This window comes from Galeopterus variegatus, unplaced genomic scaffold (assembly GCF_000696425.1).
Source record: "Galeopterus variegatus unplaced genomic scaffold, G_variegatus-3.0.2 Scaffold4315, whole genome shotgun sequence".
NCBI classification, from domain to species: domain Eukaryota; kingdom Metazoa; phylum Chordata; class Mammalia; order Dermoptera; family Cynocephalidae; genus Galeopterus; species Galeopterus variegatus.
This window is the reverse complement of record NW_007730426.1, coordinates 89,185-112,912: the sequence shown is the minus strand read 5'-3', so window position 1 is coordinate 112,912 and position 23,728 is coordinate 89,185. Positions and strand designations below refer to the sequence as shown.

The following is a 23,728-nucleotide window of genomic DNA, read 5'->3' as shown; positions in this document are numbered from 1 at the left end:
AGAACTGTTATTAAGAAAACTCCATAAAACTACAGCTAGCAAACAAACCTATGCATATAAATTAGACTAGTTAGAAATAATTTGAATATAACACTTTGCCTTCTGATATTTTCTGAATTTTCTTATATGAATACTTATTACCTTAATAATGAAAATGAAAAGAATCATATATATTTTAAATTTGTAAAAAGAGTATATTCAACGAGTAGAAATAATTTTGGGGGGGAGAAAAAACATTAAACAATTTGAATGTTTTTGAAAGTCTCAGAATACTTTCCTAAGCAAGTAGAGGAAAGTGGTATGGTATACTGGTTAAGGGTAGACTTGGGAATGATACTGAGTTGAATCTTGGCTATCCTACTTACGAAACATGTGATCTTCACGAAGTTACTTGTTCTCTGTACCTTGGTGCCTTAACTTACAAAACAGGGATAAATAATAGTGCCTACCTCAAAGAGTGTTGATGAGTATCCAATGAGTTAATACATATAAAGCACTTAAAACAATGCCTGGCACGTAGGAAGCCTTCAAATATCTGTCCATCTTTGCTAACATATAAAAAATATGCTGGAAAAGAATTATTCTTTTTTGCTAGGAAACTGAATATTTACATATATATGTATACTTATATATGTGTGTGTGTGTGTGTGTGTATATATATATGAGTTCACCAGAGCCACTAATCAAAACTTAAGCATTTTTCATTATTCACTCATACGAGCTCAGCAAATACTTAAATGCATAAAAATATTCTTTCAGTACCAAGACCTATTTCCTATATTCCAAGTCTGAAACTACTCCTAAAATAAGAAAAATATAAGAGCATTACCTTGTTGATATCATCTGCTGTAAATCCACTTTGATCTAAGAGTTCTCTGATTGCTTCTATACATTTATGAAAAAGTGGAGAACAAAGAAGTTCAAATCTTGCTCTGTATACACCCACAAACACAAACACACATACACAGAAGAGAAAAGCATAGAGAAAAAGCTTAGTACAAACAAACTTCTTTTTCTTACGAAGAGTAATGCCAAAACTTAATGTGATAGCTCTCTGCATGATAGGTTTATGATCAGAACAGAGTGTTAAATATCAGCAGTATAATATCACGGCAGGGGACAGGAGTCTAAGTTATTCATCTACACATGTACAGAGATATTTAATACCAAATTCGGGTGGAAGCCTAGTTTGCCCATGGCAACTTACAAGCTTTCAAAAAAATCTAAGAATATATTTCCAATATATGGCATTCCCAATAATAAACCTATTGACCTTAATCAAATCATAATTTGGAACTTCTTGCTATTTTTATATGTTAAAACTTTAAAAATTATTTCTAATTATTTTTCTTGACAGTTTGAGACTATGTTGTACATAAGTTTAGTCCTTTTGCACTGCCTGAGAAGCTTTAATGCTGGCATCTAAGTTTTAGGAAGGATTTAGGTTCATGAAAAATGTACTCCTTAATTTCATACTGAACTTCTTAAATGCAGATGAGTACTTGTAAAATTTATTTGTGTTGTCTATAGACATTAAAATATACTTTCATGGTTAAAATCTTTGTGATAAAGGTAAAATTTCCTTAATGAAAAATTACAAATTCCATTTCTGTCTTAATTGCTAACAGTAATAAGCAAACATGCGCAAATACTTGGACAAACAGCGCTATGGAATTTTGGAAATAGAAAAATATAAAGATACTCTGCCCACAAAGACATTTCAATTCAACACCTTTTCTACCTTTTGAGTTGTAGCTTAAAATCCTTCAGAGACCTACAGCAGTGCTGTCCAGTAGAACTTTCTGCTAGGCACTAGCCACATTAGACTATTGAGCACTTGAACAGCAGCTAGTGCTACTGAGGAAATGAATTTTTTTTTTTTAAAAGATGACCGGTAAGGGGATCTTAACCCTTGACTTACTGTTGTCAGCACCACGCTCACCCAGTGAGCGAACTGGCCATCCCTATATAGAGATCCGAACCCGTGGCCTTGGTGTTGATTAGACTATTGAGCACTTGAACAGCAGCTAGTGCTACTGAGGAAATGAATTTTTTTTTTTTTAAAGATGACCGGTAAGGGGATCTTAACCCTTGACTTACTGTTGTCAGCACCATGCTCACCCAAGTGAGCGAACTGGCCATCCCTATATAGAGATCCGAACCCGTGGCCTTGGTGTTATCAGCACCACACTCTCCGGAGTGAGCCACGGCCCGGCCCTGAGGAAATGAATTTTTAATGTTATTCTAATTTATTTAAATGTAAATAGCCATAGGTGGCTAGTGGCAATTGTTTTGGGCAGGGCAGATCTAGATTCTTCAGGAAAGCCCAGGGAAAGTGAAGAAGCTACAGATGAAAAGAGAATTTAAGCAAATACAGTCAGTAGAATCCCCAAAATAATACAGTACAGCAATTCTGAACATTTTTACTGTTGTTTCAAAGTCACTTCTCAGGTTGTTGAGAGGTTTAAATAGGCTAACCAAATGGTAGCTATTATTATTGTCAGTAAACATGAGTGTACTTCAAAGAGATCATGGAAAGATTCACATAATTTTTCAATTCTATTTTTCTGGGAGCTTCTGGAAGTGCCCTTGTATGCAACAGGAAAGGCCAGGGCAACATCCTCCCTCTGTGCTTTCCACGTAAAGGTGCAATCACTTGTAACCAATGTCTTGGATTATGTAAAAGACATGGATATTAAAAACTATTTTATGCACATTAAGTCTGTGCTTACTAAACTTCATAAAATATGAAAATGTAAAATACTGATGAAGGATGACAGAGCAAATAAAAATAAGATAGATGTCAATCTTCAGTAGATGCAGTTTAACTGTTAGAGTATGAACTTGGGAGCCAAACTTCTTGGGTTGAATGCCAGGTCCATCACTTACTAGCTGTGTGACCTTCGGCAAATAATGAAACTCTCCAATTTCAGTTTCTTCACGTGTAAAATGAGGATAATCATATTTTCTACCTCATAGGGGTGCTATGTGGATTTAATGAGTTAATACAAATAAAGTACTTAGAATATAGCCTGTCACATGTGTCAACTATTAAGTTATATTGAAACATAAGCACACCCCACATCAAACTTAAGCAACAAAGAACTAGGGACTAGGAAGGTGGGACCACAATTTAGAAAGAGAAATCTAAATATCTCAAACTTCAAATCCCATTCCACCTTTCTTTCCTTAAAAGCTCTAGGATGCCTTTTTCACACAGTGCTAATGGTAGCTATAAATTAACAGAACAAGCAATCACAACGGAGGTAATTACTTTGGGAACAGCTATTTAGTTTGACAAAAATTAAACCCCAAAAGTAAAAACAGAAAGACATAGACACAGCTAATAAATCTCAAACAAACAAAGACAAAGCCCAAGGTGAGAAAAATTACACCTAAATAAGAATGCTCTTGGAAATTTTTGTTTTTTGAACTTCAGTTTTACCTGGACACATTGCAATCAAAATCTTGACCTTCATACAATGAGTCAACAAAACAGTTGGCACTCCCCAAGGTTGACAACGAATGTTTTGCAATTTCAGCACTGTTCATCAATTTCATCATGGCTCGGGCATTTCCTCTCACATCATGTTTGAAGGATCTAAATTAAAAACACAGCCTTTGAAGTTTAAGATTACTGGGTCATTTAGAGTTTATTGTAACTAAAATCTGGATAATCTCTATGAGAACAATAACAAATTCATGAATCAATACTACATAACAGATTTTAGTATTTGGTTTCTAATCCTCTAAACTTTCCTAAGAACATTCTCTGCAATTGAAAGGAGTCTCTTCAAAAAATATTAATAACCCATTTACTTAATGTGTTGAATTGCTCCATTATATAACCATAATAGCAGACTGTACTTTGATGAGAGTAAAGTAGACATCATCTTTTTGCAGGTGAAACTGAGGTTTAAGATTTATGTAACTGGGTCAAAGTCTCCTATCTCATCCTTATAATCACAGCATAATCATTGTTTAATGGTACAAAATTATCTGTCAAGCATTAAAAAAAAAACATAAAAGTGCTTCTTCAAAGAAATTTGATATACACAAAATATGTAAAATTACAGTTCCTCTATTCCGAACATGAGTTAATTTTTTAAAATTGTTTTCTAAGCAGTGATCAATGGCTTTGTCTAAACAACACCATTATAACAAAAAGCTGTATGTTTTTACTAAACACGTGAGAAATTACCACTTTTTCATGTCTTTTCAACCAATGAGTTGGTCAAACTGGTGAAAGTAACTGTTTCAATTACAGTTTTTTTAAGAGCAGCAATGTCCAAAAGATAACCGTTATATATTTGACTCTTGATATGTCCAAATAGGATTAGAACTTTGAATGGAGTAATCACATCCAGTATTAAAACTAAAATATACCTTGTGGTAGATTAGTAATTAAAATAAATGCTCCATAAGACATTAACTCACTGGAATATGACAATAACATAATGCGATCTTCACCAGATCTAAACTTTTAAAAACTGTTCAGAAGGCAGTGAGGCCTCACTGCCTATACCCTCCTTTAACCAGACAGAAGAGCAGCACATGAAGAATTAAAAAAATGAAACACGCAGTTCAGTGTCTGGTGGTCCCTTTACACTAAGTGAAAAATCCAAGCACAGTGCACTGGGCAGCTTGGCCTCTGCTTCCTTGCTATTGCTGAATAGGTAATAACCCCAGATAAGAAAATATCCAGTTTCCAAGCAATGAAAAACAAAAACAAAAACACATCCTCCTTTGCTGCAAGGGAATTTAAAATAAGTTAGGAAATAATTCAAAAAACTTGAAGAGAAATCTCAATCAAAATGTACTATCCAGGCCATTAATACTCACCTCTGGAACTCAGAAGCTAGAAACTGTGCTAAGGTTTCTGTGAAATGTGCACCACCAATATTATCATCAGTGTTTGTTGAAAGAACCCGATATATTCCACTGTTAACTTCCATGACACTGAGAGATAAGGATGTTCCTCCAAGCTTAAATACCAAAATATTGCTTCAAGAGAAAGATACAATGAGTAGCTTATCAGAGAATCACATTTTAAAGCTAGGTTGGACATTAGAAGTCACTTAGTTTAATCCCTTTAAATTACAAAAGGAAATAGAAAATCTCAGATGAGAAATTAAATTGTCTGTAGTCATTTAGTGATGAATCCAGTCTAGAACACAAATCTTCTGAATCCAAGTCAAAGTTCTTTTTTACTTAGTCATGATGGTAAAACCATATTTTTAATTTAATACACTAACTTTTTAAAGTAAATCAAGAAGAGATTTGTTATCACAGTCATCCCTCAGTATCCTTGGGGGATTGGTTCCAGGCCCCCACCTTCCTCGCCCGGCAAATACCAAAATCCAAGGATGCTCAAGTCTCTGATATAAAATGGCACAATACTGGCATATAACCTACACATATCCTCTTGTATACTACAAATTATCTCTAGATTACTTATAGTACCTAATACAATGTAAATACTGTATAAATAGTTGTACTGTGCTTTTTAAGCTTTATTAATTTTTATTGTTGTATTATTTTTTATTTTCTTTTTTTCCAAATATCTTCAATCTGCAGTTAGCTGAATCTGTGGATACAGAACCTGAGGATACAAAGGGACAACTGTATAGGGAATTTTAAGCGGATTGAATGTAGAATGTTTATGTGTTAATATTACACAGGTTACTACTACAATAACATGTTTTGTACATATAAAACATACGCAAGACTAAGGGCTAATTCCCTATTTCCCATGTATCAAAATTCATAATTTCTGATATTTCTACATTTATCTAGTTTACCTAAAAATAATTTCCTAGTGATTTATTCCTTAACTATGAGGTGTGAATGAAGTGAAACAATTAGGGAAAGTTAACACTATATCTGAATTAATTAATTTCTCTAAATTGCATGAGACCATCAGGTCCATTAAAATGTGTTGACAGCCAAGTTAGGAGTAAGTATGTCTTATTATTGAACCATCAAGAGAAGTCTGTAATCTTCATGCTGGATTTCTCCCCATCTCCTGCCAAGTCAAATTTATATAGAAGTACCCACTGTTTCTAAATATGTTCAGTAATTGGAATAGGTAGTAAAATCAACAGTACCCTAGCATGAGCTAGAACTTAGCTGGGCCTATAATTTTCAAATCTTCTTCCAATAAAGGGATAAAATGAGGGTGATAAGAGAAGGAAAGAAAAGCTCAATCTTCCCTCCTGTTATGTCTTTTCTCTGCTTTACTAGGACCTCTTGCTCAACTACTTGAAAAACTCTAGGTGAGAACTTCAATGTCTTTTCATCCATAAAGTTGGGAACTACTGCACTATTTAACCACCCCTATTGATATAAGTGCTATAATCTAAAATGTTGTCTGTACTAAAAAAACTTAAAACTGCAAATAAGGTTTTTACCTTTTTCCAGTAGGGGAATCTTGTCCAATTCCATATGCAAGAAGAGCTGCAGATGGTTCATGTATTAACCGCAAAACATTAAATCCAGCAGCTCCAGCTGCTTCTCTGTGAACAATTTGCTTTTAATGAATCTAATATCACATGTTCAATTCTACAGTTTTAGAAATGCTCTGTTAAAGATTTTATGCAATAGCAAATAAGATTTCACAAGTAGAACATGAAGGGTAATGATCTTTAGAAGCAAGAAAAATCGAAGACAAGAAATAGATGTGACTCTATAAGAGTTCACACTCTGATTAAAATTATAATTTCAGAGCCCATTTTGTTGACAAAGAAAACAATATGTGCTTATACTGAATAAGGAAAATAAAGTACTCAAAAATGTCCACGCTGAAAAAAAAACGTTTGTTTTCTTTAGGAAATCTTTTTGGGCTCTCAAAGTCAAGGAGAAGTCCCTTGCATTCATGCTGCCCAGAACTTCCCCATTCAAAACACTTACCACACTCTATCATAACTGTCCTGTTAACTCTGTGAGGTCAGAAACCATATCTTATCTCTATATACTCAACCCTGCATACAGTGTGGCTTAAATAGTAAAGGTAATCAATAAACATTTGTTGAATGGAAAAAAAAAAATGTCCATGCTTACATACTTTAGAATGAGATTAAGACAAATTTATAAAATATATGGAATTTGAAATTTTCAATTTCTTTAATCTAGAGTCACAATTTTAAAAAGTAAATATGGCAATATATTTCACTATTACGGTAGCAAAAAAAAAAAAGAAAGAAAAGTAAATAAGGTAATTCTATGCCTCAGAAACAACTTTGATGCTTGGCCAAAGCCCCGTATGGAACTCTATGCAGCAAAGCAAAGGCTTGCATGCTCACCAATTACATGGACATAATAACTTGTACAACTAAATACAACTTTTATTGTTTAGATGTTAAGATCTAAGATGAAGGGGCCGGCCCGGTGGCGCACTGTGATAGTGCGCCGCTTGGGAAGCGCGGCGGCGCTCCCACCGAGGGTTCGGATCCCACATACAGACTGGTTCTCGCTCACTGGCTGAGCGAGGCGCGGGAGCAACGCCGAGGGTTGCTATTCCGTTGCCGGTCCCGGTCCGGTACGGGGGCGACACTGAGGGTTGCGATCCGTTGCCGGACACGGAAAAAAGACAAAAAAAAAAAAAAGATCTAAGATGAAGAAATAATCACAAATATTTTCTAAAATTGCATATTCTTATTCAGTTCCCACATAAACGTAATTACAGAAAACTAAGGTAAAGTGATTCATACATAGAAATTTAACCTTGTAATTAAAAATTCTTCCAATCAAAACAGCTAAGAGGCTATACCCCATCTAATTTTATGTTCTCAAAACATTTCATAAAAGGAAAGGTTAATGATCATTACCATACTAAGTTATTTACAAATACAATTTTATAGCCTAAGGTATTTTCAAATACAATTTTGCCTTTTATTATTTAGTGATATTGTGAAATTTGTATTTCCTTTAATTAAGCAAATAAGATAAACCCCTTATTATACTTACCCAAGAGCATGTTTTTGCTTATCTCCAAAATCAAATGGAACAGTAATAACTACATCATTTGCATCTGAGCCCAAGACAGAATGTGCCGTTTCTGTATATTAAAAAAAATAAAATAAATAAATTCTGATGACAGAAAAAAATGTCAAGTGATATCTTCTGAGGTTTATTAATTTATGCCGAAGATTTCACTAAAAAATTTTCCAATTTGCTTGACTGCCCCACCCTGTCAATTTTCTTCTGTTGTGCTCTTAAATCAAGCAGTGGTTTTTGTGGTTTTGGTGATAGCTTGTAGACACAGAAGTAGTTCTTAGGCTTCAAAGTTTCAACCACCTTCCAAATTAGACTGGTTCCAAAGAGAATGAGCTCCTAACGCATCAATGGGAAGACACAACATCACGTTAATTCAATACATTAAAAGTCTGTCTTCCATCCTACAAACTTATAACATAATTCTGGAAATTGAAGTAAGCCTCATAAATAATCTACTTTGGAATTTCCCAAATTGTTCCATAGAATACTGCTCAGCTCAAGAGCCTTTGTATGTGATGACAAAATCAGACCTACTTAATCTGCCTAAATTACTATTGAGAGTGCACTGCAAACCTTGAAGACATATATATAATATTCACTATTTACCAAATTTATTTGGCTGCTGAATCTTAAGAAGTTTTGAAAATGCTAATCTGGCCCAATCCATTTATGTTATTTATAGGGAAATCAAAGTCAGGAAGGTAAGTCATTTAACCAAGGTCTCACAGCTGATCAGCAGCCAATCCATATCTAAAATTTAGGTCTCCTTACTGCTATCCACTCAATAACTCTGCTTCTCCCAAGATCTGAAATCACTAACATTTTTTTTAAGGTCAGTTTTTTAAAAGTTAATTGTTATTTCTTTTGCTCAATACCTTTCATTTTACTAAATATCAGTCTGGCAACATCTTCTGGATTAACAAATTTTGTTTCTTCTCCAGTATCTATTTTGTATCGTAATTTTCCATTTTTTTCGATGACCTATAAAAGAAATTATAATTGTGCTAAATAAGGAATAATTTTAATTAAAATGCAAGGTTTCAAATCAACATTAAATGTCATGACCTTGGTAATTACTTTGTGTAATAGGGAAGCATTAATAGAACCATACTCACTAAACATTTACTTTCCGTAATGTATTTCTGAGCTTGTGGATCATCGGAGCTGTCCATAAAGAAAGATAAAGATAGCTAAGTATTAAAATCAGTACTGCAGATTTATAAGGTTTAAAGATGACTGCATTCTTCAATACCACTGAACAAATATTAAAATATAAATAAAATTATTAACTGCTTAATACTAAAAAAGTCTTCAAATATTACAGAAGACAGAATTAAATGGAGTATTTACCATGGTTAGAATAATTCTACTAATGTGTTAATCTTCGCATTTGAAAGTAAACAGCTCTTTCTTGTTTTGACTTTGCTATTAACAGATGTTATACATTTTGGGATGATTTTTCATATCAATTATTTTATATCACATTTTTTCACATCTATGATCCTGAAGACCCTTTTCAATCACTGAGATGAAAAGGACAAAAGACTGCAAAACTAAGGGTAAACCAGAATACCTAACACTATCTTTATTGCTTGGTTTCTAAATATAAATCAACACCAAAAACCAAAAGATTGAGCAAAAGTATGAATGTTGTATATGGAAAGGTGCAGAGTACTATAGATAAGCATATATAGACAGAACTATAAGGTCCCACACAAAGTAAGTACTAAATAAATGTATATGGCAATGAAGAAATTAAAACAATGGGTGTTATGCTGCTCAAAATAGTAATACCAATTTACGTGACTACAAATGTTTTCACATATACGAGGGTACTTCAAAAAGTTCAAGGAAAGATTTGTATTATCTTTCAATTCTATTTTTCCATGAACGTTCTGAAGTACCCTGGTATTACCTCACTTGATCCTCACGACACCTACGTGGGATATGTTTGGCAGGTATTAAAGATAAACAGGTTCAGAGAGGGGTAATGACTAATAAGCTAATATGAGGTAGGGCCAGGTCTTCTCCATCAGGCTACTATTGTTTATACTTTACCATACTGCTTCCCAGGAAAACTGTAAATGACCATAGTACTTCTGCCCTTGAACAGGGATAAGAATTTCTGATCCCTGGCTTAATTTCATCTATAAATTAAGATGACATCGACTAGTATCCTTCCAGTAAACCCTTCTTCCAAAGGATTGTGGCTATTATGTTCAGAAACCAGCCTTAAATGTTTAATATGAGGAACTGAAAATTAACAGTGGCTAATTGCTGAAGGGTTACAGAACAGCTGAGGACCTAACCCTGTGTAAATAAGCAGAAGACAAAAGGGGTTTCAATTCTGGTTTAGAACTCTAGAATACTTGCAGGTTCTTCAAACTTCTTCCTCTACCACTTAAAAAATCAATTAACGGAAGAAACTGGTAAGCAGCTTGTCCAAAGTCACATGCCAGGGCACACAGTCGATGGCATAATTGGTTGGCATCCAGATCTTCCATACAGTTTACTATCCTTTCTAGTAAACCCTCCATTCCTACCTTTTCCTAAACCCAATATTTGGACTACATTCCAGACAAATATTTTAAGAGTAGGAAAAAAAGATAACGTACGCCCATAGTGGATTTTGCACCAATATTATGATTTTAGCATAACAGTTACTGGTTCAGTTTTCTTTAGAATAGAACTTAAGTCAACCAGGGTAATTTATCCTATTATGTGTAGGTTATTTACCACTCAGGCAAGGTAATTTGCTAGGAAGGATGTTGTACAGAATTTATAGAATTCATAGAAATAGAAAATTATTTCTCAATTGCCGTGCAAAGAGAGCCTCTCTCATGTGAGGACAGAAAGCATATGTAGCTCTTAGGGCCACATATAGGGAAGACACTGGAGAGTAGTTAGCAGAGAAGTAGGAAGCAGAGTATGGAGGCAACAAAGGATCACAGATATCATCAGAAAGTAGTGAACTGACCCACAACTACATACAAGTAGAAACTTTATTTGTCCACACAGGGATTAAATTAGTTAACAGAAAAACGATGGTGGTGGGAGGCTGATACACACAGCACCTCATTTACATCATGGTCCTCAGGCGGCAGAGTTGACTGTATCACAACCTTTGCCAGCAATGCCATTTTCTCCTCCTCCTCAAATCTCTCGCACAGTCAGCGGGCCCATGTGCCCGGCACACGCCAGTACTCATGTGCTACAGGGTCTTCTTCCCCACTCCTGTTACATGATAGAGCCTTACACATCTACAAGCACTTTAACATTCAACTGCTCATTTGATCCTCACAACAGCCCTGTGAGGTAGGTAGGACAATGGTCAGCTTCCCACTGCAGAGATAAAGAGCCTGAGTTACAGAATGGCGAGACTTGTCTCAGGTGGTGCAGGTAGTAGCGGTGGGGCCTTGGGCGTAGGCGGGATTCCTGGTTTGCTTTCTTGCACAGTCTCTACTTGTTGCAACTTCCCTCCCCTTAATGTTTTTAGCCTGTTTTTCTGTTCACTTCTTCAGGACCTTTCCCTGGAGTTCTATCCCCATATTAAGGTAACTTTACCCATTAGATTTTCCCAATACTACCTCCAAACTTCTGTTCCTTAGCACTTCTCTCATCTCAAATAAATCTCTGCCTATGTATTTTGCTACCATTAATAGATTTATATAGTACAGGTCTAACTTTCCTTCAAGTACGTCTCTGTTTTTCCAGAAAATCTACTATCTACATTAGCATTATCCAGTAATAACTGATACACATCCTTCCATATAATGGCCTAAAACAATTACGACAACGTATATATATGTATCCATTTCGATGTCTTAATATCTGCTCCTTTAAAGCAAGAAATCTGTATGTCTGGTGTGGTACTCAGTTTGTAAGTATGTTAATAAATACTAATATCATAGAATGCTTCCTTATAATTGTTACCAGTATTTCAAACATACATTAATATGCTGCTGTGACTGAAAATATTACAATTAAACTTCCATTTTCATTTTGCCTTTTTAAATTATGCTATTTAAAATATTTTAAAACTGGAAAGTACTAGAAAAAAATCATCTAGCACAAATCCCTCAATTTAAACACCAAGGTCAAGGGTTCAGATCTGCATACTGACCAGCCTCTAAAACAAACAACGACAACAAAAAATCTCTGAATTTAGAAATAAAGAAACTAAGGCATAAAAAGGACAAGTGATTTGCCTAATGAAACCAACTGTGACAGGATTAGAATCCCGGAGTTATAACTAGATTCCAGTGTATTCTACCACGCCACCTGCCTCCCACATCCCTCACTCATTCATCAGAGCAGCTTGCGTGCATCTATTCAGGGTTCCAGGTATGGTCCCACTGCTGTTTTGACCACAGCTCCACCCATTTGTAATTCTAGCATGTAGCTAACTAAGCACCCATGCCTGCAAAATATAAAACAAAACCTTTCCCAACACGCCCACTTTTTTCCCCAGCTTCTAGATTGAAGGAAAGCTTTTTAAATCCCAAAGATTCCTATTTGTATTTCCTGAAAGCACTAAGTAAACCATTAGAAGGTTTAAGTTAGTTTAGCAGTAGCCAGTAATGACTTCCCTTCTAAAGTAAATTGGAAGTGTGGCTTATCGCCTTCATCTCTCCCAAAGAACTGAGTCTGTGTGTGTGCAAGGAGTGTATTTGTTGAGGACTTGTGCTTAAAAGGAGTTCACCACTGAAGACTGTCTTTATCCACACCATCCTCCAGTGCTCTCAAAGCTGAAGGGAAAACAAAGCTTCTTCCACCATATGCCATTAACCACGTGAACTTTTGTCTACGCCATATGAGAAAAAGTGACCTTGGAAAGTTCCTTAAAAAGAATGTTTTCTAGGGCTTGTCCTCTATAATATACTAGACAAAAAAAAAAAAAGACACTAACAGAAAAGGAATAAAATTAGCTTAAAGCAGATCAGAAACTGATATAATCGAAATTGTTTCCACAATGTTCAAATGGCAACCAAAATTAAAAGACATAATTTAAGCCTATAAAGGGACCCAAATAATATAAATGTAAAAAATGTACTCACATTTAATATTTTATAAAACAGCCAATATTTCACTATATCAAAGACTGTCAATATGAGCCATAACATACTATTGTGGCTCCTCTTAATTATATCCTTATATTTGGTAGGAGTACTAAGAGCTAGTAAAGTGAAGGAAAGAAAGATGGTTTGACTATTAGGTGTGCTTACTAGTGGATAAGTCAGAGACACAGCAGTGAAAATATTAAGAGACAAAGGTACAAATACATGTTGTGCCTATACTAGTCTAATGAGCCACAGAATGATTTAAAAACTTAAGATCTCCAACTCCATGAAACAGTCAAGTTAAACTAGTAAAGGAAAGATTCAAGCAATGAGGTCATGGTATACAACCATACTTCTATATCTTGTAAACTAATGTGCCTCACCCTAGCCTTACTTCAGCCAAGGTTGTGTGCATTAATAACTTAAATGTGTATAGTGCTTTTAAACTCTTTCACATCTATTAGCCATTTAATCCTCACAACAACCCTGTGAGGTAGGCAGGGCAGGAATTATTATCTATATCCCCATTTTACAGATGAGGAAATTGTTGTAGAGAGGTAAATGAAATTGCCTTACATCAGTGATAAAGCCAGGACAAACTAGCTCTCTTGGACTTGGCTCTATTCTAAGACACCCCTCACACTTCTGAAAGGTCTTTCGATTAGTGGAAAATCTTGGGAAAAGGAACCAGCAAGTATGTTCCTACTACTCCGCATATTAATGGTTCATCCACTCTTTCTTCTCTGCAGACACAGAAAAGGAGCCAGGGTACCAGAAGGCAGGGGTTGGAACAAGACTTGTACCAGTTTAGGAAATATACTCTTTTGTAATCAGTTCCTAGCTTTTGGTATTTGAAATCAACCTCTGAAGCAATTTCTCGAGCCCTAGCTGAAAAGCACCAGTTGCCTCTTCCACTGCTGTCGCCAATCGTCTGACCGCAATGACAGCATCCCTGCGAAGCTCATTGGCAGTGTCCTGCTGAGCACTGGCCTCCTCACCAATAGCAATCAGCCTGTCCAGTTTTTCTTCCTCTCTCTTTGAAAGCTCTCGTGCCAATCTCCTGTTTTCTGCCAACTCAGCTGCAATAGTCCTGGCCACCGACCGCCTTCTTCGCCTTGCCCACCTTGGAGGGGGCTCACTGGTCACAGGCCTATCCCCACCAGAAACAAAACCAGCTCTGGAGGAGGAGACTGGAGGCCGCAGTGTGGAGGCTATACCAGGAGTGTTTCGGCCGCTGCTGGTGCAGGGACTGGGCTCACTGGACACACCCAGTCTGGTCATGGGGCTGCTCTGACATGGAGCAACTGCACCTCTGAAAAGGTTGTGGGAGTTGCTGTAGCTGGGGGTCCCTTGAGAGCACCCTGAAAAACAAAGCAACAATGTTGCAAAGAGGACATTCCTGCTAAGGAAATGCTTGGAGCCAGCAGCAGAGTTGAGAGACAATTATAAAACTACAGCAATTCCTGGGAAGGCCTCTTTCCACAAGGGACTGGGAAGAATTCATTTCCTTAATCTGGACATTTTGGCCTGTTGTAATCTTTCCTCCACAACTTCCCTCTTGCCTTCCTTAACCCATTCCCACACAGCTATCCAACAAGCTCTATACCCACACACTCCTAAGTACCCATTATAAATAAGGCCAAAACTAGTTTGGCTCTAAAGAGCATGTCTAGGTTTAAGGAGTTCTAATATCTTATATACCTAGGGTCATAGCTTTTTAAAATCTGGAGCCCTTTATCTTACTATTAAGTTTTTAAAAACCGGATGGGGGAGAATTAGGGACTATACTGAAGAAGACACTATTCAACATATACTGCTGTTTAGAGCCAAGTGACTCTGGGACCCCAATCTTTCACATGCCTGGGAGTTACCTGCACCCGAGGATTCATCCCAGGAGTCCTCGAGGTCACTGGTTTCTTGTATCCGGTCACTGATTCTCAGGTGACAATCCTCATCTGATTCCTTAACTGTTTTCAAGATAGGCTGATGATCAGCTGCCTGAGTCCTTTTTGCTTTCAGAATGCTGGTTCCCTCTTTCCCTGGGGTGTCAGAGGCCACTAAGTTCTGATCACAGTGCTCGGCCCAAGCAGTATCCTCCATTAAGTTGTCTGGGTCAGTCGCTATCTGATTTCGGAGAAGTTGATCCAATGTATCATAAAATGGACAATGTGGTGGATCACCCATGCTTGTGGCATGGGCAACATAGGCCTTTAAATATAGTGCCTTCAGGACTTTAAACTTGGAGCGGCACTGACGTTCAGTGCGGCGGAAGCCTTCCTGCTGCATTCGCTTAGACACAGCCTGGTAGACATCTGCATTATGATGCACAGTCTGGAGGCGCTGAATATACTCTGCCTCTCCTAATATGGAGAGAAGAGTTCGTGTCTCCTGTCTGGACCACCGGATGCCGGCACTGCTATTGGTACTGGCCATAGTGGATTGAAAAGGAAGGCTAAGGAAGAAAACTCCTAGGCAGCAAGGTGTAAATTTGAAGGTGTGGGGAAGCTCTGTGTGCTCTCAGTGTATTTCCAGAAGCCCGCCGATTCTTCCCGCTCAGGACTAATTGTTGAGAAGCCAGGTCCAAGGACCGCATTTCTGGCTGGAAGGCCACAGGGGAATGAGAGTTACAGGGAGGGTGTAAGGACAATTTCGGCAGCAAGTTAAGTGGTGCTACCTGTGAGTAGGTCATAAATAGGCATGAGGCAAAGACTGAGAACGCCCAGCTTTCGGAGTTCGTCCAGGATGTGTACTGGAATGGGGGCTCATTGGCTTCATAACAAAAGGACTGGCTACTCCACAAAGGGCCAAGTGCTTCCAAGGCTGAGACCTGGTACAACTATGCATCTGTGAAAATCACCATTTTCTGGTGAGTAGACAGGCTTAGGGGGGAAATAAGCTGGACTACGAGGCAGCTAACTGTGGAGAAGTGCTAGCAGGACCATGGTGTAGCAATATGTCTGAAGGGCGCTCTTCCTTTACTAACCTCCCCCTAAGTAACATGCTGTACCTATGAGTTATCCACCTGACTGTCATTATTGCACTCCTTTGCTAAAAGGTAACTTCCAGGGCCAGAAAAGAAAACTTAAGTTTCTCTGCTAATACAAAGCTTTTTGCATAACACAGTAGAATACAGCCACATCAATACCATAATCTGTCCCCAAATAGCAGCATAAAACAAACCAGCAAAAGCATATTGCTGGCAACCAGGGGACAGATCTATGGAAATGTTCTGTATCTTGACTGTATCAAAGTCAATAGCCTGGTTGGGATACTGTACTATAGTTTTGCAAGATGTTACCATCAGGGAAGTGGTAATTCCAATAAATATAACTGATGTCTCTGTATTATATCTTACAACAGCATGTGAAACTATAATTATCTCAACACAAAAGGCTTAATTAAGAAACAAACAATCATACTGTTGGCTGCTCAGTGATTCTGGCTTCCAGATCCATCTACAACTCCCTGTTTTTTTCCAGTTTATGATTTGAAAATATTTGACACCACTAATTTATTTTTAATACGTCTAGTACTAAGTTGTGTCAACAGGTAAAAGGAAATGGGAATATGTACATTACAACAAAAATTTGAATTCTCTGCAAAATATGATAATTCTCAGCTTAGTGCATAGATATCCCAAGGAGAAAAATATCAAGCTCAATTTAACTAAACACAGGTAAGAGATAAAACAAACAAACAAACAAACAAAAAAACCCAACCTTTATGTATAAAATAAATAAATACTAAATTTAATCAATAATCTTGAAATCTTAAAATCAACACAAGGAAATTTCTACTTAAATTCTCACTAAACAAAGTAGAAAAGAAAGAACCTGGGGCTAAAAATTAGGAGACCTGAACTTCAGTCTTATCTAGTTCACTCCCCTTACTTAGAAATGCCACAACTTCCATGTGCCTTGATTTTCTCATCTATAATGGTAGGGACAGTACCTGCCCTACCAATTTTACAGGGATGTTGAGAGGATTAAGTAAAATAATAGATGTGAAAGCACTGTGAAAATTTAAAAACACTCTATCAAGTATTACTTCTCTAGTGAAAATAAAAACCCCTAATTATTATGGTAATCTATAATTTGAGGAGACAGAAGTCTGGGGAAGTCTGGGGAAGCAAGCCTCTTTAATCTTCTAATTAAAGTTACAATAGATGATTAACCTGATTCTTACATAAGACAGTAATTAAGCTGTTTCTCTAATGATTAAATTTGTAAGCCTACTGGAAAAGTTAGTTCCCAGAAAGTGTCACAAAAGACACTGAGGAAGAAAATCGATAGGGTCTACATAAATTATGACCAATTGTAATAGATTTTGTAAAATTCAACCACACTGCAAAGAAGTCTTCAAATTTCCAAAAAATCTTTCACATTCCCTCAGTTAAAAAGGTAATACAATAATGTGAAAAGTCCATTACCACCTCGGAATGACACAAATTATCAAAATTAGTGAAAGCTGACATTGATCAATACTAACAGAGTTCTTAGCAAGAAGCGAATGTCTGAGTGAATCCCATTCTTGAGAAGATCCAACGTTAATAAGCAAAAGTAACAGCCTACTGGGATACTCTCCAAATGACTCAGTATAAAAAGCAACAACAAAAAAATGAACTGTGATGTTTCTAGTTTCATTTCATATTATGCTTAGAATTTATAAACACATTTTATTACCATACTTAAAAGTATCATTTTATTCCATACCTTCTGCCAAGGATCTGCTTTACTTTCATCACGGTATTTGAAATATTTCTTATTCTACTTTGTTTTGCTGCCAGTCCAACTACCTGAAAAAAAGCAACACATTACAATGCACGTAACCCATAATTATTTCGAAGTCCAAAAATGAGGGGAACACTACCTCTTCATTTTCTGAGTAAGCAACAACAGCTGGAGTAACTCTATCACCTGCGTCATTTGCAACCACATCAGCCCGGCCATCCTAGAGAAAAACACACAACTGTATTAGTTCTTTTGAAATGAAATATATAGTCTCATTAGACATATTCAGACATATGTGGGCCAGTGTTTCTTTGCCGTCTATGTAGAAACAAAAATTGCTATGGCAATATTTTAAACTTGTAGATTTAACTACAAACACTAATTTCCTAGTTTTTATAAAAGGCCAGTCCTTCTGTAGAAAAATGAAGAACCGCCTCACTTTTTCAGTCTGCTCTGCGTAGTCAACAATTTGATCAAACGTAACAATCTTTCTATACACAATAATACAAAGTTATTAGCACATTACCCTTTCTACTTCTATTCCCTCCTCCGCAAATACATCTTTATTCCCTTTTCTGGCACTAATCCCTTTGGTTTTTCCTCACAAATCATTTAACATTTAAACACTGGGTTAGTAGCGTGCAAGTTCATTACTATTGTTCCTTCAGCCTTCCCACCGACGAGAGGAAGGCCACAACTTGTCAAGCTCTCTCACTTCCAGAATGGCCAAGTCTGTACAACAGGCACAATCAACTGGCTTCACAGCCAGGCACGCTTCGCGGGATCAGCAGCTTCATTTCCCGATCTCGGCCACCCCGCCCCTCCAGGTATAGCACGTTTGGGCCCAGCTCAGCGCGTCCTGTAACCCTGACGTCCCTGAGACCGCCCGCCTCTGGGTATCCTGGGGTACTAGCCTCTGGGACCCCCTCCGGGCATCCTGCGGCCCTGACATCCCGGGATCCCTCCGTGCATCCTGCGACCACGACGTCCCCGGGACCCCTCCAGGCATACTGCGGCCCAGACGTCCTCGTGACCCCTCCGAGCATCCTGCGATCACGACGTCCCGCGACACTTCTGGGCATCCTGCGGCCCTGATGTCCACGTTACCCCTCCCGGCATCCTATGACCACGATGTCCCGGGACCCCTCTGGGCATCCTGCGGCCCTGACGTCTCCGTTACCCCTCCCGGCATCCTACGATCATGACGTCCCGGGACCCCTCCGGGCATTCTGCGGCCCTGACCACCTGACCCTCCGGGCATCCTGCGGCCCTGACGTCCCCGAGACACCTCCGTGAATCCTCGCGACACGACGTCCTCGGGACAACTCTGGGCATCCTGCGGTCACGACATCCCGGGACGCCGCGCGCCGGGGTCACCACACGCCTCCACCGGGGCGCAGCGGGCTTTCCTGAGGAGTCGCTGGGGACGAAGCTCGGCCGTTCGCCTGCAAATGTCCCCGCAGCAACGCCACTCGCGGGACATCCCTAGGCCGGCGACACGCCATTCTCAAGCCTGTAGATGACCATGCGCCCAGAGAACTGGGTGGCCGGCATGAAGCAGTCCCTCACCTTATAGACGGCCACACAGGCTGATGTGCAGCCCAGGTGAACTCCGATGGCCGCCATGAGGCGGCAGGGACGACAGCGGCGCCGGCAGTAACGAGGGATTCCCCCAGCGGCAACAGCTACTGGCAGCCGATTGGCCCCATCAGGCACAGCCGAGAACACGTTCCTACCGCCCACTGCGCCGACTCCGCGCGTCGGCCTCCAGCGTCGCCACCAATCAGCCTGAAGGTCCCGAGCAGTCGGCGAATAGCTTTAGAGAGCCTGTCCTCGCTCCGCGCGAGCTGTACGGCGCGTGCGATAGTGCGCACGCGCCAGCCTGGAAGGGAAAGGAAGAGGCTCCTTCGCTCCGCCCCCTTCCGAATTCCCCTTTCGTGAGAACCAATGGGAACTCTCAGTTGACTTGCGTCATGTGTCCTAGCAACTCCCGGCAGATTCACTCCAACTTTGCGCTTGGCACTCCTGCATCTGCAGCGGCCCAGGGCGGTAGTATCGCGGCTGTGTGTGGGTGCGGGTGGCCCAGGCGATTGGAGCTGCTGGCTCAGCATGTGGTGCGCGAGCCCGGCTGCCTTGGTGGCCTTTTGCGCCGGGTTTTGGGTCTCTAACCTGGTGCCAGCGCGGGGCGAGGGGGCCGACTGTGAAGGTGAGCGGTGTGAGACCTTGCATGGTGGCGGCACCGCGCGGCAGTGCAGCTGTGTCGGCTTTGGCTTCTCCGGATCCGGCCTATAAATAACAGTTCACTCAGGAAATGCGGGCCCTGTCCCTAGTTGTAGATCACCTTTGCCCAAGCTTAGGCAAAAAGCTCGAGCCAGGCCCAGTGACACTTTGAGGCCACGTTCTGGTTTGCTGTGAATATTTAACTGCCGCAGTAAAAGCTGGTGGATTTGGATTTGGATTAGATTTGGTGCAAACTCTGCTAGACTTAGGTGACCCTGGCGCCACACTGATTCTGCTGCTTCTAACCGGAGAGACTTGCCTTTCCTTGCACAGAAGACATCTTACGAGTTCAAACTAGTTTGTGACTCTCAAAAGGCAAATAAAACATGACACTGAGTTGGGGTGGCTCAAATCAGAGGATATAGCTAACATTTGTAGGACTTTACAGGTAAAAGTTCCTTTACGGAGGAGTACATTAATTCCTTAGGAAGGAAGGGGATACAAAAGAATGATTCCATTTTTGTTCACAGTGTTTCAGCTGTGGACTTGAGTCAGAACTCGTGGCTCTGTCCCGCCAAGTCCACCAGCTCTGAGGCTGTCGTACCTGGTTCTTGCAAAATCAGCGTTCTTCACTGGAGAGGACTGTTACCAAGAGCCAAGAAGATAATAGCAATGCTAGCCCCTTCCTCTTGGACTACTGTGGCATTAGCCTCCATGTTTCATTGAAATCGTTTAAATGTATATCCCCCGAGCCTGAAAATCTCTCTCTACCGAACAGGAAATTGTAGGCTCAAATTATATATTGAATGAATGCATGAGTATAGTCTGTACTATAAATAAAGTCTTAATAATTGGAGTCCAGCTTTCTATCAACCTTGGAATAATTCAGCTTTTCTCCAGAAATCTAAAATATCTACATGTTATTTTTTTTATACTTGATATAAAGATACTTGTTTAGCTAAGTTTTCTTAAAGATACCTTATGACTGTGTCCTATACATTTAAAGCAAAAATTTGTGAGGTACGGATAATTGATTTGATGAGCCATCAGTAATTTACTTTCTGGATCTTTCACCTAAAAACATTTCAGATGAGACACCATCTGGGTTAGTTAAATATGAAGCATATGCCATCTTTCCTAAATTTATTACAGCATGTTGTGATTATTAACTTGCATGTCTGACTAATCTGTGTATGTATTTCATTTGTTAGGTAAAGAGACTATCATCACAGAGAGAGGAAATACTAGTTTTGGAACAAGAAGAACTAGATTCTAGATCTGGCGCTGTTACTGTTCATGAGCCTTTATTAGCCACTTAAATTCTCCTTGATGTGTAAGATTAAAATGCTATATTTTATAGACTCTAGAGCAAAGATAAGAAACCAATAGTTCACCTTGGACCTACTGATGCATTTTGTCAAGTTCACAAAGCATTTTGAAAAATTTTTTTTAAATTAATCAGATACAGTTTAGAATTGGGAGATGTCCTGTAAACATTTCAGATTTCTGTCTTTTCTTGAAAAACCAGATGACCTGGCAAGACTGGCCCATATGGCCATGTGGTGAGCATTGGCTATGGCTGCTCTTTTTAGAAAGACCATGTGTTCTCCAGGTTTTGGGGTGTTTTTTCCCCCCTAGTCTCAAATTGCTTTACTCTTGTTTTACTTGCCTGGCTTCTGTGGATATTTAAGTTTGTGAGCCTTGTGTTAGGTAATGTGAGGCTTACTGCAAAAATGTAAAGGTTTGCAGATCTCTAAAAGGATTGTATTATGGAACTATTTTATTTTACTTTATTTAGTTATTTTGGAGGCTGGCTGGTGTGGTATGGGACTATTTTTAAAAACTTTTTATTTTGAAATAATTATAGAGTCATTTTGGAACTTTTTTAACTTTAAATTTTTTATTGAAATGTATTGATTGTACATAGTTGTCATGTACAGAGTTATATTTCAATACATGTATACAATGTGTGATGATTAAATTGGGATGATTAGCATATTCATCACTACAAAACTTAATCATTTCTTTGGGATGAGGACATTTGATCTCCTAGCCATTTAATAACATGCAGTAAATTATTGGTAATTATAGATGCCTAGCTCCACTGTACACCAATACAATTTATTTTTCCTATCTAGCTGTTTTGTGTACATTTATCAACCTCTCACTGTCTTTGGGATTATCATTAATAAACAAAAAACTGCAACATAAATAAAAGGAATATGGTTATCTGAGGTTATTATAGCAATAAATACATACCAGGAACCATAAGTTATTAATTTGTTAGGTGATTTACAGTGAGATTATTCTCTTTGTGTAAGTTCAAGGAATGAATTTGTATTCTTACCTTGACTTCTCTGTGGCATGTAACACCACTGACTTCTTTTCCTTTCGATGACTTTCTTCCATTGATGACTGTGATACTGCTTTTTCCCTTGCCTTTGCTTCCTGTCTCTGTGCCCACTTGTTCAAAGTATCTTTGTGGGCTTCTCATTCTCTAGCCATGGCTTAAATATTAGATTTTCCAGGGTTCTGCCCTCTGCCCTTCTCTCATCTCTGTCTACACACTTTGGTGTAATTAAAATCAACCTACCTACAGTCTGATAAGTACCAAACCTTTATATCCAACCCATCTCCTTTCTAGAGTTCCAGACCTTGCATCCAATTGACTACTGAACATCCTCTCTTAGATACTGTACCTTCAGCTCAACACAGTCAAAAACCAAAGTCATCATATCCTTCTTATCTCAGTCTTCCAAACTTGTTACGCTTATGGTGTCAGCATGAGTCAGCTACCTGGTCAACTAGCCTGGGTTCTAGACTTCTTTTTCTGCCTTATCCCTTGCAGCCAATCAATCACTGTTCCCATTGCTTCTACCTCCATATCATATATGCTGTGATAAAAATTGTGTACACTCATAGAGCAGATAATACACACAATTTTTATCAGCATATGTGCATACATTTGTTCAACAATTTGAGTGTGTACCATATACTGTATAGTGTAGCCACTAGAAATGATCTCATGAGAGAAACTTTCAATGAGTGCACAGTTGCAATGGAGAGCAGAACAATTAAATAATGTGAGACCTGTTGGACAGATTATCTAGGCAAAAAACCAACAGAGTAACCATTACTCTTTCAGAGGGAGAGAAGAAATCTAGGGATATCAGTGGTGGGAGGGGAGAGACAGAGGGAGATGGGGTGAGATTGGACAAGGGGCATAAAGAATAAGTACAATTCATAACAATATACATACTAATAATATTGATTCGATCAACATATGTCAACATTGAATCCCAAAAATATGTATAATCAATTATGATTCAAGAAAAAAAATGTATCTTTTAGTGAGTCAAATATATATCTCTAAAAGTACAAGATTGAATTCCTAACTCATCATCTTGATGATACATTGGCAGAATGATAGTTGAAATATACGAATCATACAAAGGTACATATACTGTGAGAAATAGGGTAAGAGCTATGAGGCATGGGAATACGGGATATCCTTTGTAGGAAGACAACAATTAGGTCACTGGGAGACTTTTACGATAGTTTCTGCTGACTTGTAGCATTGATCATTACAACACGTGTCTTCCTTGCATACTTGATATATTTGCTATTAAACTCAGTATGCTTACATGTTGGGAAAGATATATATATATATATATATATATATATTTAATGTGATGTAGTGGATTGGATTATGTTCCCCCAAAA

The 23,728-nt window shown here is 38.5% G+C and overlaps 3 protein-coding genes across 3 annotated transcripts in view; 1 reads left to right on the top strand and 2 right to left on the bottom strand.

Annotated features, from left to right (window-relative positions):
• HSPA14 (heat shock 70kDa protein 14) overlaps nucleotides 1–19,638 on the bottom strand; it is a 34,947-nt gene extending 15,309 nt beyond the window's left edge. Inside the window, exons 1-10 of the mRNA XM_008587240.1 lie at nucleotides 19,355–19,638; nucleotides 17,925–18,005; nucleotides 17,768–17,850; nucleotides 9,111–9,159; nucleotides 8,871–8,976; nucleotides 7,966–8,056; nucleotides 6,411–6,515; nucleotides 4,843–5,004; nucleotides 3,446–3,601; nucleotides 830–932 (exon numbers count right to left, since the gene is read on the bottom strand). Of these exons, the coding sequence (XP_008585462.1) occupies nucleotides 830–932; nucleotides 3,446–3,601; nucleotides 4,843–5,004; nucleotides 6,411–6,515; nucleotides 7,966–8,056; nucleotides 8,871–8,976; nucleotides 9,111–9,159; nucleotides 17,768–17,850; nucleotides 17,925–18,005; nucleotides 19,355–19,411 (993 nt within the window). The 5' untranslated portion in view covers nucleotides 19,412–19,638. The remainder of the gene's footprint in view (nucleotides 1–829; nucleotides 933–3,445; nucleotides 3,602–4,842; nucleotides 5,005–6,410; nucleotides 6,516–7,965; nucleotides 8,057–8,870; nucleotides 8,977–9,110; nucleotides 9,160–17,767; nucleotides 17,851–17,924; nucleotides 18,006–19,354) is intronic.
• LOC103602803 lies at nucleotides 10,980–15,430 on the bottom strand. Its single transcript, XM_008587239.1, has 2 exons — nucleotides 14,927–15,430; nucleotides 10,980–14,416 (listed from the first exon to the last, which is right to left on the bottom strand). Exons 1-2 carry the CDS (start codon nucleotides 15,339–15,341, stop codon nucleotides 13,893–13,895), a joined length of 939 nt encoding a protein of 312 aa, XP_008585461.1. The 5' UTR covers nucleotides 15,342–15,430; the 3' UTR covers nucleotides 10,980–13,892.
• Nucleotides 19,639–19,893: 255 nt separating the features above from the next.
• CDNF (cerebral dopamine neurotrophic factor) overlaps nucleotides 19,894–23,728 on the top strand; it is a 23,376-nt gene continuing 19,541 nt past the window's right edge. The window contains exon 1 of the mRNA XM_008587238.1: nucleotides 19,894–19,991. Coding sequence (XP_008585460.1) covers nucleotides 19,895–19,991 — 97 coding nt within the window. The 5' untranslated portion in view covers nucleotide 19,894. The remainder of the gene's footprint in view (nucleotides 19,992–23,728) is intronic.

What these genes read in the sequence shown, in the direction of transcription:
- LOC103602803 (XM_008587239.1), bottom strand. Translation starts at nt 15,341, where the DNA reads ATGCAGCAGGAAGGCTTCCGCCGCACTGAACGTCAGTGCCGCTCCAAG. An exon ending in GGATGAATCCTCGGGTGCAG is followed by an intron (nt 14,417 to 14,926) that starts GTAACTCCCAGG and finishes TTTGTTTTTCAG; the next exon opens with GGTGCTCTCAAGGGACCCCC.